The sequence below is a fragment of the Schistocerca piceifrons genome, chromosome 7 (assembly GCF_021461385.2).
Source record: "Schistocerca piceifrons isolate TAMUIC-IGC-003096 chromosome 7, iqSchPice1.1, whole genome shotgun sequence".
Taxonomy (NCBI): Eukaryota; Metazoa; Arthropoda; class Insecta; order Orthoptera; family Acrididae; genus Schistocerca; species Schistocerca piceifrons.
Window position 1 is genome coordinate 503,703,967 of NC_060144.1, and position 14,422 is coordinate 503,718,388.

At 38.3% G+C, this 14,422-nt stretch overlaps 1 protein-coding gene across 1 annotated transcript in view; it reads left to right on the forward strand.

Annotated features, from left to right (window-relative positions):
• Window positions 1–4,615: 4,615 nt before the first annotated feature.
• Window positions 4,616–14,422, forward strand: part of LOC124805097 (helicase POLQ-like) — a 105,337-nt gene continuing 95,530 nt past the window's right edge. The window contains exon 1 of the mRNA XM_047265539.1: window positions 4,616–5,881. Within this exon, the coding sequence (XP_047121495.1) occupies window positions 4,879–5,881 (1,003 nt within the window). The 5' untranslated portion in view covers window positions 4,616–4,878. The remainder of the gene's footprint in view (window positions 5,882–14,422) is intronic.

A 14,422-nucleotide genomic window follows, 5' to 3' on the forward strand; every position in this document is an offset into this window, starting at 1 on the left:
GGCTCTGAGCACTATGGGACTCAACTGCTGAGGTCATGAGTCCCCTGGAACTTAGAAGTAGTTAAACCTAACTAACCTAAGGACATCACAAACATCCATGCCCGAGGCAGGATTCGAACCTGCGACCGTAGCGGTCTTGCGGTTCCAGACTGCAGCGCCTTTAACCGCACGGCCACTTCGGCCGGCGCAGTTGGTTCAAATTCGCGGTTTCCGCTAATCTGGTGTCGTCAGTATAGAGTGTAAGAGAGGATATTTTATAAGTGACGTATCACTGGAGACCTTATAATTGTAATTAACTAGCGCAAGAACTACAAATTATGACTTCCTTTGAATAAAACGTGTAGTAAAATTTACGATGGTGCAACATTTCGCCCCCCCCCCCCCCCCCCTTTAGTGTTCTAGGGCTAATAAAGTTACGTTTCTCCGAGTTGACTGTCTTTTTGTATTACGTAGTTTGACTCGTTTCACTTTCTTGGAGCTTCTCTTTCTTAAAGAAATCTGCGAAACACCATGAATGAAACAATACCATCTCAAGCACAGTATGTGGTACAAGGGACGTATATTCATAGAGGACAAGCCAGAACTTTCGCCTCAAAGCGACGTTTAACGAAATGTTGACACATCGCTCGTGATTTCCTGTCTGAGAGGTCACAGTTCGTAGTAATTGACGGAAAGTCATCGTGTAAAACATAAGTGATTTCTGGCGCTCCCCAAGGTAGTGTTATAGACCCTTTGCTGTTCCTTATCTATATAAACGATTTGGGAGACAATCTGAGCAGCCGTCTTAGGTTGTTTGCAGATGACGCTGTCGTTTATCGACTAGTAAAGTCAACAGAAGATCAAAATAAATAGCAAAACGATTTAGAAAAGATATCTGTTTGGTGCGAAAAATGTGAGGTCACCCACATGAGTGCTGAAAGGAATCCGTTAAACTTCGGTTACACGATAAATCTGTCAAATCTAAAGGCCGTAAATTCAACTAAATACCTAAGAATTACAGTTACGAACAACTTAAACCGGAAGGAAGACACAGAAAATGTTGTGGGGGAGGCTAAGCAAAGACTGCGTTTTATTGGCAGGACACTTAGAAAATGCAACATGTCTAGTAAGGAGACTGCCTACACTACGCCTGTCCTCTTCTAGAAAACTGTTGCGCGGTGTGGGATCCTTACCATATAGGACTGACGGAGTACATCGAAAAAGTTCAAAGAAGGACACCACGTTTTGTATTATCACGAAATAGGGGAGAGAGTGTCGCAGAAATGATACAGGATTTGGGATGGACGTCATTAAAACAAAGGCGTTTTTCGTTGCGAAGGAATCTTCTCACGGAATTCCAATCACCAACTTTCTCCTCAGAGTGTGAAAATATTTTGTTGACGCCGACTTACATAGGAACAAACGATCACCATGATAAAATAAGGGAAACCAGAGCTCGTACGGAAAGGTATAGCTGTTCGTTCTTTCTGTGCGCTATACGGGATTAGAATAACAGAGAAGTGTGAATTTGGTTCGATGAACCCTCTGCCAGGCACTTAAAAGTGATTTGCAGAGATCCATGTAGATGTATTCATTCTATAACTGGCAGACAAATGAAAAAGAGACAGGTGGGAAAATGTAAGTAAACTATTTATTACTTCAAAAATAATCGCCATAACTGTTAAAACTTATACCTCAGTTGAGAGGAGATAGACAGTTTCTTCATGGAAAAATATTTGCGGTTGCCTACGGAATGATGTTTGTTCCCAGACGTGCACGTCTTCGTCTGAGCCAAATTGACGGCAAGCCCTTACACATCCTCGATACAGTCCGAGCGCACCCCTTGCTTTTTCCTTATTTTTGGACACTGAAGAGAGACATTCGTGACCGGCGATTTGCTTCGGACGATGACGTACACGTCAGGGAGTAATCATGGTTCCATAGGAAACTGCAAACATTTTCCCATGAAACTACTGAGTGTCTTGCCTCACAATGGGATAAATGTATTAACAGCTAAGCCGATTACTTTTGGAATATTAAAAAGTTAAGTTACTATTTTTCCGTGTCTCTTTTTCATTTGACTGCTTCTTATAGATGAACCTTTCTGTAAGCAAGCTAGTTTCAAAATTTTCGTACTTTGTATTGCCGTGAAACTGTAGTCGCTACTATGAACCCTAGCCTGCTGGGGATGGAAAGCGCAATATTTCCCCATCACATTAGAACTGCACCGTGGTTTCGCATCAATGGCAGATTTCACGGAAATTATTCTTGGCTGCCAGGTCTTGTAGGGAATATAATCATGTGACTGGTGCCAGAAGCAAAAGTACGTTTGACGTTACGTAAACACAGCCTGTACATCAAATAACGAATGAACACGGCTTAAATAACTCACTAAAACCAAGGAAAAAAAGAAAATAAAAACTAGGAACTAACATCCTGTTGCTGATAAGGTCATATGGACTAATCACAACCTTGTATAGGACGAGGATGAAGTAGAAAATTGGTTGCGTACTTTCCCAAGGTGTCGTCAGAGGTTTAAGGAAATCACGGAAAACAGAAATCTGGATGGCCAGTCTAGAGTATGAATACCACTCTCTCCAAACGCTAGTCAGATGCCTTGATTATTGTGCCACCCTGCTCGCTGAAAAAAAAAAGAAAAAATAGTCTTGTCCACAAGGACGTGATCTACAATCAATACTACTAATAGACAGCGTGTTATACTTTCTCCAATAAAAATTTGTTTTTGAAAACGCAACCCTCATGCATATAATAGAATATTTTTAACTGTTGAGTCCGAGTCTACTTGCCGTGGGAGATGATCAAATTTTTAACGTAGCCGGGAAATAATACATTTTAGAATAAGAACAGAAAACACTTCAGCTAACTGGAGAAATATGGACTCTTAAATAGAATATATTATTCTATCAGAATTGACTGTGACCATATTAAATAAGCATTGGTACTGTGTCTGTTATAAAGAAAATATCTGTTTTGCTGTGCCGCCAGTCAAGTTATTAATTCATGTCTTAATTTAATAATCAACATTTTTTTTCAAATTTACCTTTGAAAAACGAAGAGATCATTTCTTACGAGACGAAAATGAGTATCTCCCCAGTAATAATTGCAGAAACAGTTAATATGTTGAAAATGCAATGAACGAACAGTTATTAAGTTTAAGTTTCGAAGAATACGAAGACACAAACAAAATTCCACGTACTTGAGAAAAGAGAAAACTAAACAGCTACCTACTTTCACCATTTAAATAATTTTTACATGACAACAGCTTCGTTTCCGGTATGTTCTCGTGGTATTTAAGACACTTTTCCCTGGTTTATTACACGTTCAAGCAAATCAGCACATATTCCGTTTCATAATTTTAGTTTTCTATCCATAAAAGAAGATTAGCAGTAAAAGCTGTACCTGCTTTTCCGCATCATATGCCGGCCGCGGCATCGGATGTTCGAAAACGTGCATGTGCGAAAAACCACTCACGCCCGCACAAGATAAAAAATGTAAGCACCAGCGGATTCGCCCGTACAACAGTCGTAAACGGAGACTGGCGCGCTTCCCACAGTGTTACCACAGACGCTAACGCTGAAAGTAGCGAGAGCCACTAGTGGCCGCTCGTGGAACTATAAAGTCGTACATTCGCTGTTACCGTGAGGTCTAGCGGCTTATTCAAATCATAACCACCGTGTCGTTGCTCCTGAGCACGAGACTACAGACTTTTCTGTGGGAAAAATTCTTAAATTTTAGCTGATACTTAAGACTGAAAGCAAGCAGATCGTTTTTCAGAAAAAAACAATTCTTTTCTTTTTTCGCTGCAAAATACTTAGAAAATTTCCATTCACCTGAGCCGAGAGACCCCATATTCAAAAGAATGTTCTCATTTCTTAACGTCTTACAGAAACGAAGCAATGTATGTCTGTTTTTGTATACAAGCGCGTCATCAATTTGTTGTGATGCTTATTTGCGCCAGCAGTAGTTCTCGTGAAGTTTAATTTAGCTTATAAAAAAATTGGGCACATTCTCGAGGAAATAAAAAAATTAATAACAATCTCTCACTAATTTCAAACAAAATGATTGCGCATTACCTGACACGCTTGTAGTTGACTTATGCAATCTCCAACAAATGCCTAATCAGGTGTAATTCTTGGTTCTTGCATCGCACATCCAAGAAACGACAAGACGAAAATTAAACATACTCTTACTACACCGTAGTTTTTTAGATTAACACGAATGCTTTCATGATATAGATTTACTATTCACATTCAAACAAACCGGTGACAATTCTGGAAGTGATTATATGAAAACTAATATGTGTATTGCCATAAAAGTAAGGTAATGCAGGATATTCGTCTACTATTAAATAATGTGACGTTACTTAAGACAGAAGCGAGAGAGACGCAAAAGGAAGTTGCAATTATTTGGTAGCCTTATTTCTTGAGCGTTGATAACAAAACCGTTGTACAATAAGTATCAGAAAAGTCAAGGACATGTAAGCTTTTTGAGATTCTGTAGCCTATGCCATATCTCACTTGTGATGGAATACTCGATGACAACTCACTTTGAATTAGATGTGGTTCATTTGTTTGCGACTACCGCGCCGCCTGCCGACACCTTTTACAAAGAAGGCGGGAGGTATGGGCTTGTAAGTTGGTGAATCGTTGCGTATGAGTTAAAAAAAGTCGTGTGAATTATTTGATCATCGATAACTGATTGCCCGTAGTGTAGTTTAAAAACTGACCTGAAGGACAAATAGTTGTGATAGTGAAGAACTTAAGATTTGAAATGATGACAACATATTGCCGGTATACTGTGCTGATGAAGGCCGAAGTTAGTGTTTTGAACTGTGGCTTTGTGTGATAATGTGTTCTCTGCATCAAATTAATTACGAAAATGACTGACAAGAAGATTATGAAGTTAAATATTCGACATAAAGAAGCAAATATTGATATGGGGTACGTTAAGTGGAGCAGTAAAAGTAAATCGTGTTCTAATTTGGGAAAGTGCGAAGAGGCTGTACTAGAAGGAACGCAGGTTAATATTCTTGACATTTCTATGTGCCAGTTGCCAACGACAACAGTCTTACCTCTATCAGAATCCACCCCTCGAAGGAAAAGGACCACTGTTAATGACTCGGTAGAAAACAAAAGCAAACGAAGAGCTTCACAACAGACTAAAGAAACTGGATACGTGTCGCAGCTGCTTAAAACAGATCAGGCTCTATTTAGTACATTGATCGAGAATATAACGCCTATAAGAAATTCGAAGCAGAAACGAATCATTACAAAAAAATCTCCAGTAAGTAGAAGATTAAGAGAGAAATTATTTAAAAACGTAAATGGCAACTTGTGCCCCAGCATTTCGACTGAAACTATTAGTTTCACACAAAAGCAGATGCTTACCCAAGATGATTCTGTTTTACAGGCCATAGATCTCGGTATCGTCGAGACTAAAGAAACAGGTACTGATGAGATACCTGACGAACTTAAAAACTTCTTCGCAAGTCAAGGCTTTGATACATGTGCAACCAACGCAGGAGAATTTGAATGTGCCAATGATACTGAACAAAGAATAGTTAACCATAATGAAATACATGATAATTTGAAAGATTTGTCCATTAACTGGACCAATGAATCTATGATTCACAGCGTACTAAATGAAAATAAATCTAAATGTATAGGCCTAGAACAAACGCCGGCTATCACAATGCAAGAAAAAATACGACAAGCATTGGTAATGAATGCGCAGAAACCTGTAACACCAAAATTGTTTTGTAATGAAAACATAAGCATGGACAGTAGCAAAGATCTAAGTCGTCTTGATGGTCCGTTCTTTGGACTACCAAAAAAAGTAGAATCGCTCATCAAGTCTTGTAAAGGCATCGATAAGCTTTATGGTATGTGCTCACATAGTTACATAGTTTTAGACTCACTGCCCCCTTGCATGAAACCCATTTTGGCAATGATTCAGAAATACAATTTATACATACAAAACTTTGTTTCATACAGTGTGCAGCTATTACACTTTCTTTCACACCCACTTTAAAGCTTTTATGTTGTGGATAGTTTCCTGAGTAGAGCATATTACACACCTGATTTATGTCTCTCTGTGTTGGGTAACAGTATTGCTACCTGTATGTTTGTACTTGCAACCACAGTACTGTGACAGATAGTACACTCTGACCAATAGCTGTAAAATACTTTCCGCTCTCTCCAGAGGTTTTAAGTTATGAAAATGTTCACTGATCATTCTGTGTGTACACTTACATTAACCAGTTTGCAACAATGTTAGGGGTAGGTGTGTACATGTAGCTGTCATAGAAATAGGCACTTGAAACAGAACTGACACACAAAAATGTTTAAAACTTTTGTTGAATTTAAATATTTGCTTTTGATAGAATAATTGAGGTAATACAATGGCAAAAGAAAGGGCAAGGGCGAAAGTTGGTTAAGACAAGTCTTGTGTTCTTTAGCAATAGTTGTTTCAAGGAGGGGAGGGGGCAGGGAGATTTTTCATAATAGGCCCCTATGTTACTGTGGGTGGTAAACAGCTTGAATTAATATCCAAGCTTACAATAATGAATATAGAAGCATGTATGCTTAACATTGGTGCACTCCAATCATCGGCTCTTGTTATTATGATTTGTTTTCTCCATGGGATGGTGTAGTTTTTATAGTTCCATGGTGTTTATACTTTGTTGTCTTAGTGAAATCTCTATGAATAAAAGTAAAAAAATAACAAAATAGAGAATAAAATGTATTCAAATATTAATAACTAATGCTTTTCCAAGCAGCTGAGAATGGCATACTGCTGCAGTCAGTCGTGAGACAAGTTTAACATCATCTTTAGAAAATTTTATTTATAAAGGAACTAGGCGTACCTTTTTTTGTGAAAGTTCAGAAATGATTCTGACTCCAGTCAACCTCCTTGGGATTACAAACGTAATTAGGATATGAAACTTCCTGGCAGATTAAAACTGTGTGCCAGACTAAGACTTGAACTCGGGACCTCCGCTGCAGGGTGAACATTTCATTGTGGAAATGTCCCCTAGGCTGTGGCTAAGCCATGTCTCCGTAATATCCTTTCTTCCATGAGTGATAGCCGTGGAAGTTTTTTAATAGAGCTTCTGTGAAGTTCATAAGGAAGAAGACAAGGTACTGGTAGAAGTATAGCTAATGATCCCGAGTTTGTGTCTCGGTGTGGCACACAGTTTTAATGTGCCAGGAAGTTTTGCACCAATGCACACTGTGCTGCAGACTGAAAATTTCATTCAGGGAACTTACAGTTTTTTATATTTCGAATAAAATCTTGATAAAATGCTCAGCATTTCAAATCACATAACTTAAGCAATTTTACGCAACACAAATGTATAAAATTATTGTTTCTATCACATTAGATATTAAGAAGATGTAATTAAATATGTTATAAAATCCTCTGCCCCATCTCTCTCATAAAGCTCTCAAATAAGGATGTGTGATGTACTCATTCGATCATAAAGTTCAGTATCAGTAATTTAATTCTCCTTGGATTACATTACAGAACAGTTGCACTACCTTAGCTACTTATACCTAATGTACAGACTCTTTAAATTGGTACATAGGTAAAATCTATGGCCAAATGTTTGTAGTACCCATCAGAATTGTTCTGTATGATTCTAGAGATCTGCTGATGGGATCAAATTGATGGCATAGGCATAACAATTACTATGCATATCTGGTCTTATTGATCCAAACATATCTTGTACATGTTTCCACTGTCATGTTGGTGAAAATGTCCGGAAAACCTAAGGTGGCTGTAGATGTCGCATACCCGCCTACAGTGTGGAAAATATCCTCAACATAGTGCTTTAGATTTCTTGACAAATGACTGAGTACATGTGCTGCTACTCAGTATCCATTTTTCAGCTACCTTAAGAATTGATATGATGCCTGTTTCTTTGGCAGGGCAAGGTGTGTGTGCAGTTTGCGAAGTGGGGTTTTTTCGGTAGCAAAGAGCGGTGTGGGGAGGTGCGGGCTAGGTGCTCTCTGTTACCCCTCACTTGGTATTATATCTGCAGTACTTAATACACATTTCACAAACATACACTAATCAAGATAAACCACAATTAAACCATACTTGGAAATAAACACCAATTTACTGACTCATAATCACATTTCTACTTTTTGGCTGCTTCATTACTTCAGCACTACTTGGAACACATGCAAGAGAATAACAACCGTGGGACCATTCTTATATAAACAAATAATGACACTGCATACTTACATTTCTTGGTTTATGGATCCAGAGTGATCTTAATAATTTGTAATTTGAATATGTTCCTCTCTAATGTCTAGCCTTAGGAACTGTTTTAGACTACATAGACAAGATGGGACCTAATAGCTTCTCAATTTAATTCTGACTATGGGAGTCTTCTCATCATTTTATTTTGTATGTTAGTTTATTGTAAAGGCTGCACCCAAAATTGTGGGTTCCTTTTCAGTTAAATTATGTTGCTCTCTATGAACAAAATAAACATCCTTATTTCCCATATTCTGATAATGTAAGTATGTATTGAACTGAGCAGTGCGATTTGTTTTCAAGTACATTATTGTTGTGAATATGTGAAGTGAGTGGACAGTCAAAATATGAACTTCTCTGAATTTGTTGCTACGGAATTACTGATCCCGAAGGTACACCAGTGATAAATTAATAGCATAATTTATTTTATGCTTGACTTCCACACATGGGTCTCTCTTTTCCAGAAAAAATATTCTTTTATTTCAGTTGCTATTCCTCTGATACCATGACAGTATTAGTTTATGTATTAGTATGATGTGACATACACAATCAAATGCTTTAGCATCGACAAGGAAAATTGCCCCAGACTTCTCTTTGCTGATCTAGTGCCACAGTTACATTGCCTGCAATGTTAACTGCTGCTGTCGTGATATATCTGCATTTTTCCAGAAGTATGCTGTGCCTCTTTGAGTATGTTATTCTCCTCTGTAAAATGTAACATACAATTTTTTGTGACAGTTCCCACTATTTTAGGCAAGATGGATGTAGTAGTAATTGACGTATAATTTGTAGAATTTTCATATCACCATGCTTATAAGTAGTTGCAGGCTTACTCTTTTTCAGGCATTCAGGAATTCATTTAGTTGAAAGTTCTTAATTCACTAATTTTTCTACTGTCAGACTGACCATATATGCTACCAAATGATAATATTCCTAGTGCCTTTCGCTTACTAGTTTCAAGAAAGATTTTGGTTTGTTAATAGCAAGCGAACACAGAAGAGTAGTTGACTGTCAATCATAAGCAGTTCAAACTTACAGTGAATAATGGTACCCCATATGTAATTGGCTGCAAGGGATGAGAAGGATCACCTTGTACACTTGTAGTGTGTGCCTTGGCGGCCGTATTGCACATATTGAAGAGAGTTCCAGTAGCCATTAAAAGAGCAGGGTGCAACTAGCTATATACTCTGGTACATGTGAAAACAAATGATACCATTCACCCGCATTTTGAGGACATACTTGGATCATTCCAATGACTGGCAGAGAAGGCTAAGAACACCAGTCTTGCTAACTGAATTCCCACAGAGCTGACAGTCAGCAGCATTGTCACCAAAACTGATCATGGCCACCGGGGTATAGATTGACTGGGAGGCTTTAACCAGCTGCATTCAAGGTTCAGTAACAAGGAAGGAGTTGACCTTCTTGACTTCTGCCATAGGATTGAGAACTGTAATGTCCATCCTAAATTTCTCAAGGTTACACTAAACATAAGAGCTTGCTACCCTCTTAGCCAATTGTACTCGTATTTCTGGTACACACAAAAGGGTTTTTTAGATTCTGTGACTCTACATCCAGTCTAGATAGTGATAGCTTTATGAATCCCTGAACTACTGGACTATTAAAATCATAGAATTTGCAACAAAGTGCCACAATTTCAATTGCCACTTAAAATGCAGTGGATCTCACATAATACCAGGTACAGAAAGGTGCTAAATGTAACCCTTATGTTTATAGTTACATTTATAGGATAAATCCAACTGTGTGTCAAAAGGATTGGCCAGTGGTAAATGAAAGTAGTGTATTTGTGGCAGTAGTCCAATGCAGATCCACCAAGAGAGAAACTGAAGTTGCATGTGAAGTTGTTTGGGCAAGACTCAGACTCATGGTTGGATGTAACTTGAAACTGGATCTTGCTATTAAGCAGCAGATTCACCACCAGACGTAACTGTAATCTTGTGTGAAAACCTCAGTTCACTAATACAAGTCCCTGATTGTACTGTCATCATTGGAGAGAATTTTCATCACCCCACAATCAGATTGGGTTAGTTCAAGTTTTTGAAGTGGTGGGCATGACAAAAGTCCTTTTCAGCAACAATAAATGTTTCCCCTGAAACTGTCTAGGACAAATAGTTTGGAAGCCCACTCATAACAGAAATATATTACATCTGAGGGCATCAAATAGATATGACCTCTTTGTGGATTTCTATATTGGAACTGGTACCAGCAACCATGTGGTAATTGTCGAGTTTTAGCAACAATGATTACCAAAGTACAAAGGATAGAGAGATAGTAGTGAATGAATGTCAAAAGAGCAATGCGTAAAGCCTTTTATGACTACCGTAGTAGAATCTTACCACAAGATCCAAAGAAATACTGTTCTTACATATAGGCTGTCATGGGCATCAAAGTTAGTGTCCAGACACCTTTGGACAAGTTGGGAACTAAAATTGAGGTTAGAAGATTGAAAGTAAAAATGCTCAACTCCATTACCAAATATTCCTTTAAAAGGGAGGCTGCTGAAGTAAGTGCTATTGTCAGTGGTGTTGAGAAACATCTTACATCACTAAAATTGAACAATGCTCAAGGGCTCAATGGAATCCCTATTAGCATCTATACAGAAGCAGATGCAGTAATTGGAAGAAAGCACAGGTCACATTTAAACAAGTAGGACAGCAGAAGTGATCCACAGAACTGCCGTCCAATGTCATTGATGCCCATCTGTCATAGAATATTACAAAATATTTTGAGCTCAGATATAATGAGGTATCTCAGACAGAATGACCTCCTCCATGCTAACCAGCATGTATTCCCAAAACATCAGTCATGCAGAACACAATTCACATGTTTCTGATATCACATCCTAAAAACTGTGGCCCAAGGCATTCAGGAAAATGCAGTATGTCTTGATTTCCTAAAAGCACTTGAATTGGCACCATAGCAAAGTTTATGAAATAAAATATGATCATATGGTGTGTCAAATTATATTTGTGACTGAACTGAGGATTCCTTGGTATCAAGGATGCAGCTTGGACAGAGAGCCATCAGCAGACATAGATATAGCTTCAGAAATGCCCCAGGGCATTGTATTGATACTCTCACTGTTCATGTTGTATATTAATAACAACCTCAGAAATTTTGCATATGATGCAATTATCTACATGGATGAGGCAAAAGTCATTGGATAGCGATATGCGCACATACAGGTGGTGATAGTATTGCATACACAAAGCATTGGCGCTGCTGTCATTTGTAGTCAGGTGATTCACGTTATAAGATTTCTGACTTGATTATGGCTGCATGACAGAATTAACAGCTTCTGAATGCAGAATGGTAGTTGGAGCTGGACACATGGGACATTCAGGTTTGAAGTTCATTAAGGAATTTAATATTCCAAGATCCATGGTGTCAAGAGTGTGCCAAGAATACCAAACTTCAGCCATTACCTCTCACCAAGGACAACACAGTGGCCTGCAGCCTTCACATAATGACCAAGAGCGGCAGCATTTGTTTGGAGTTTCAGTGCTGACAGACAGGCAACACAATGTGAAATAACTGTAGAAATCAATGTGAGACGTACAATGAATGTATCCATTAGGACAGTGTGGTGAAATGATGTTAATGGGCTATGGCAGCATGTGATTGACGTGAGTGCCTTTGCTAACAGCACAAAATCACCTGCAGTGCTCTCTTGGGTTCATGCTTTCTTTTAAAGCCATCAGTCTTCTGACTGGTTTGATGTGTTCCACCACAAATTCCTCTCGTGTGCCAACCTCTTATCTCAGAGTAGCACTTGTGACCTCTATCCTCAGTTATTTGCTGGATGTATTCCTTTCTCTGTTTTCCTCTACAGCTTTTACCCTCTACAGCTCCCTCTAGAACCGTGGAAGTTATTCCGTGGTGTCTTCTTGTCAGTGTTTTCCAAGTATTTCGTTCCTCACCATTTCTCCAGAGAACCCAATCCTTCCTCTTCTGTTCTGGTTTTCCCACAGTCCATGCTTCATTACCGTACAATGCTGTGCTCCAAATGTAAAGTCTCATAAACTTCTTCCTGAAATTATGGCGTATGTTTGATACTAGTAGACTTCTCTTGACTAGGACTGCACTTTTTGCCTGTGCTAAGATGTGTTTTATGTCCTTGCTCCGTCCATCATGGATTATTTTCTGCCTAGACAGCAGAATACCTGAACTTCGTCTACTTCTCTTGTGATCACCAATGCTGATGTTAAGTTTTTTGCTGCTCTTATTTCAGCTGCTTCTCATTACTTTCATCATTCTTTGATTTACTCTCAGTCCATATTCTGTACTCATTAGACTGTTCAGTTCATTCAGCAAAGCCGTAATTCTTCTTCAATTTCACTGAGCATAATGATGTCGTCAATGAATCTTATCATTTGTATTCTTTCACATTGAATTTTAATCCGACTTGTGAACCTTTCTTTTATTTCTGTCATTGCTTCGTCAGTGCTTAGTTTGGATAGTAGGTGTGAAAGACTACATCCTTATCTTACACCCTTTTTAGTCTGAGCCCTTTGTTCTTGGTCTTCCACTCTTACTGTTCCCTCTTGGCTCTTGTATGTATTGTATATTACCTGTCTTTCCCTATAGCCACCCCTATTTTTCTCACAATTTTGAGCATCTTGCACCATTTTACATTGTCAAATACTTTTCCAGGTCGACAAATCCTATGAAGGTGTCTTGATTTTTCTTTAGTCTTGTCTCCATTATCAGCCGCAAAGTCAGAATTGCCTCTCTGGTGCCTTTATCTTTCCTAAAGCCAAACTAAAACATCTTCAATTTTCTTTTTGATTCTTCTGTGTATGATTCTTGTCAGCAACTTGAATGCATGAGCTTTTAAGCTGATTTTGTGACAATTCCCACACTTTTCAGCTCTTGCAATCTTTGAAATTCTGTGGATAATTTTTCCCAAAAGTCAGATGGTATTTTGGCAGACTCATACATTCTACACACCAACGTGAATAGTCATTTTGTTGCCACTTCCTCCAACAATTTTAGAAATTCTGGTGGAATGTCATCTATCCCTTCTGCCTTATTCGATCTTGAGTCTTCCAAAGCTCTTTTAAATTCTGATTCTAATACTTGATCCCTTATCTCTTCTATATCAGCTCCTGTTTCTTCTGCTATCATCTTTTCAGGAAGTTTTCCCCATCATAGAGGCCTTCAGTATACACTTCCCACATATCTGCTTCCTCCTTTGCATTTAATATTGTAATTCCCATTGCACTCTTAATATTACCAACCTTGCTTTTAATTTCACTGAAGGTTGTTTTTACGTTTCTGTATCCTGGGTCAGTCCTTTCAACGGTAATTTCTTTTCCGATTTCTTCACATTTTTCATACAGCCGTTTCCTCATAGCTTCCATGCACTTCCTGCTTATTTTGTTCCTAAGTGACTTGTATTTCTTTAATCTTGAATTTCCGTGAATATTTTTATACTTTCTTCTTCCATCTACCAACTGAAGTATTTCTTCTGTTACCCATGGTTTTTTCGCAGCTATCCTCTTGGTGCTTATGTTTTTGTTTCCAGTTTCTGTGAATGCCCTTTTTAGAGGTGCCCATTCCTCTTCAAGTGAACTGCCTGTAGAGCTATTCATGATCATAATACATATAGCCTCAGAGAACTTCAGCTGGTTCTCCATTCCGTAGTACTTCCATATCTGATGCCTACAGGGTAAATACATTGAGATCGTTTCCTGATAATGTTTCTAAAAATGTGTCTAAAAGAGTCTTTATTTGATGTGCCAGAAACTAATGCTTGAAGGTATGACTGGAAACACCATTCAGCAAGAGTTTCAAAGATATTTTCTTGCTCTTTCAGAGAGTAATTTAGATTACAAAATGGGTGACACTATCAAAATTAAAGTATTGGTAGATTTTACTTAATGTTCAAATCAATTTACTCATAAAATTTTTATCACACTTACATAATCACAGAATTTCAGGTTTGCTTCTCTTACTCATTAGGCCTGTCCCAGTTAACTTACTAGCTTTCTTTCTAAAATGACTTGCGGTCAGTTCTACGCACAAATGTTGGCCCTCCTTTAATTCAATGATTTATCACAAATGGGTTATCTTCCTCTAGCCATTAACATGTGCTAGTCCTCAAGTTTTTGGAAACCTCATTTTCTTTTCCCCTGTGAAC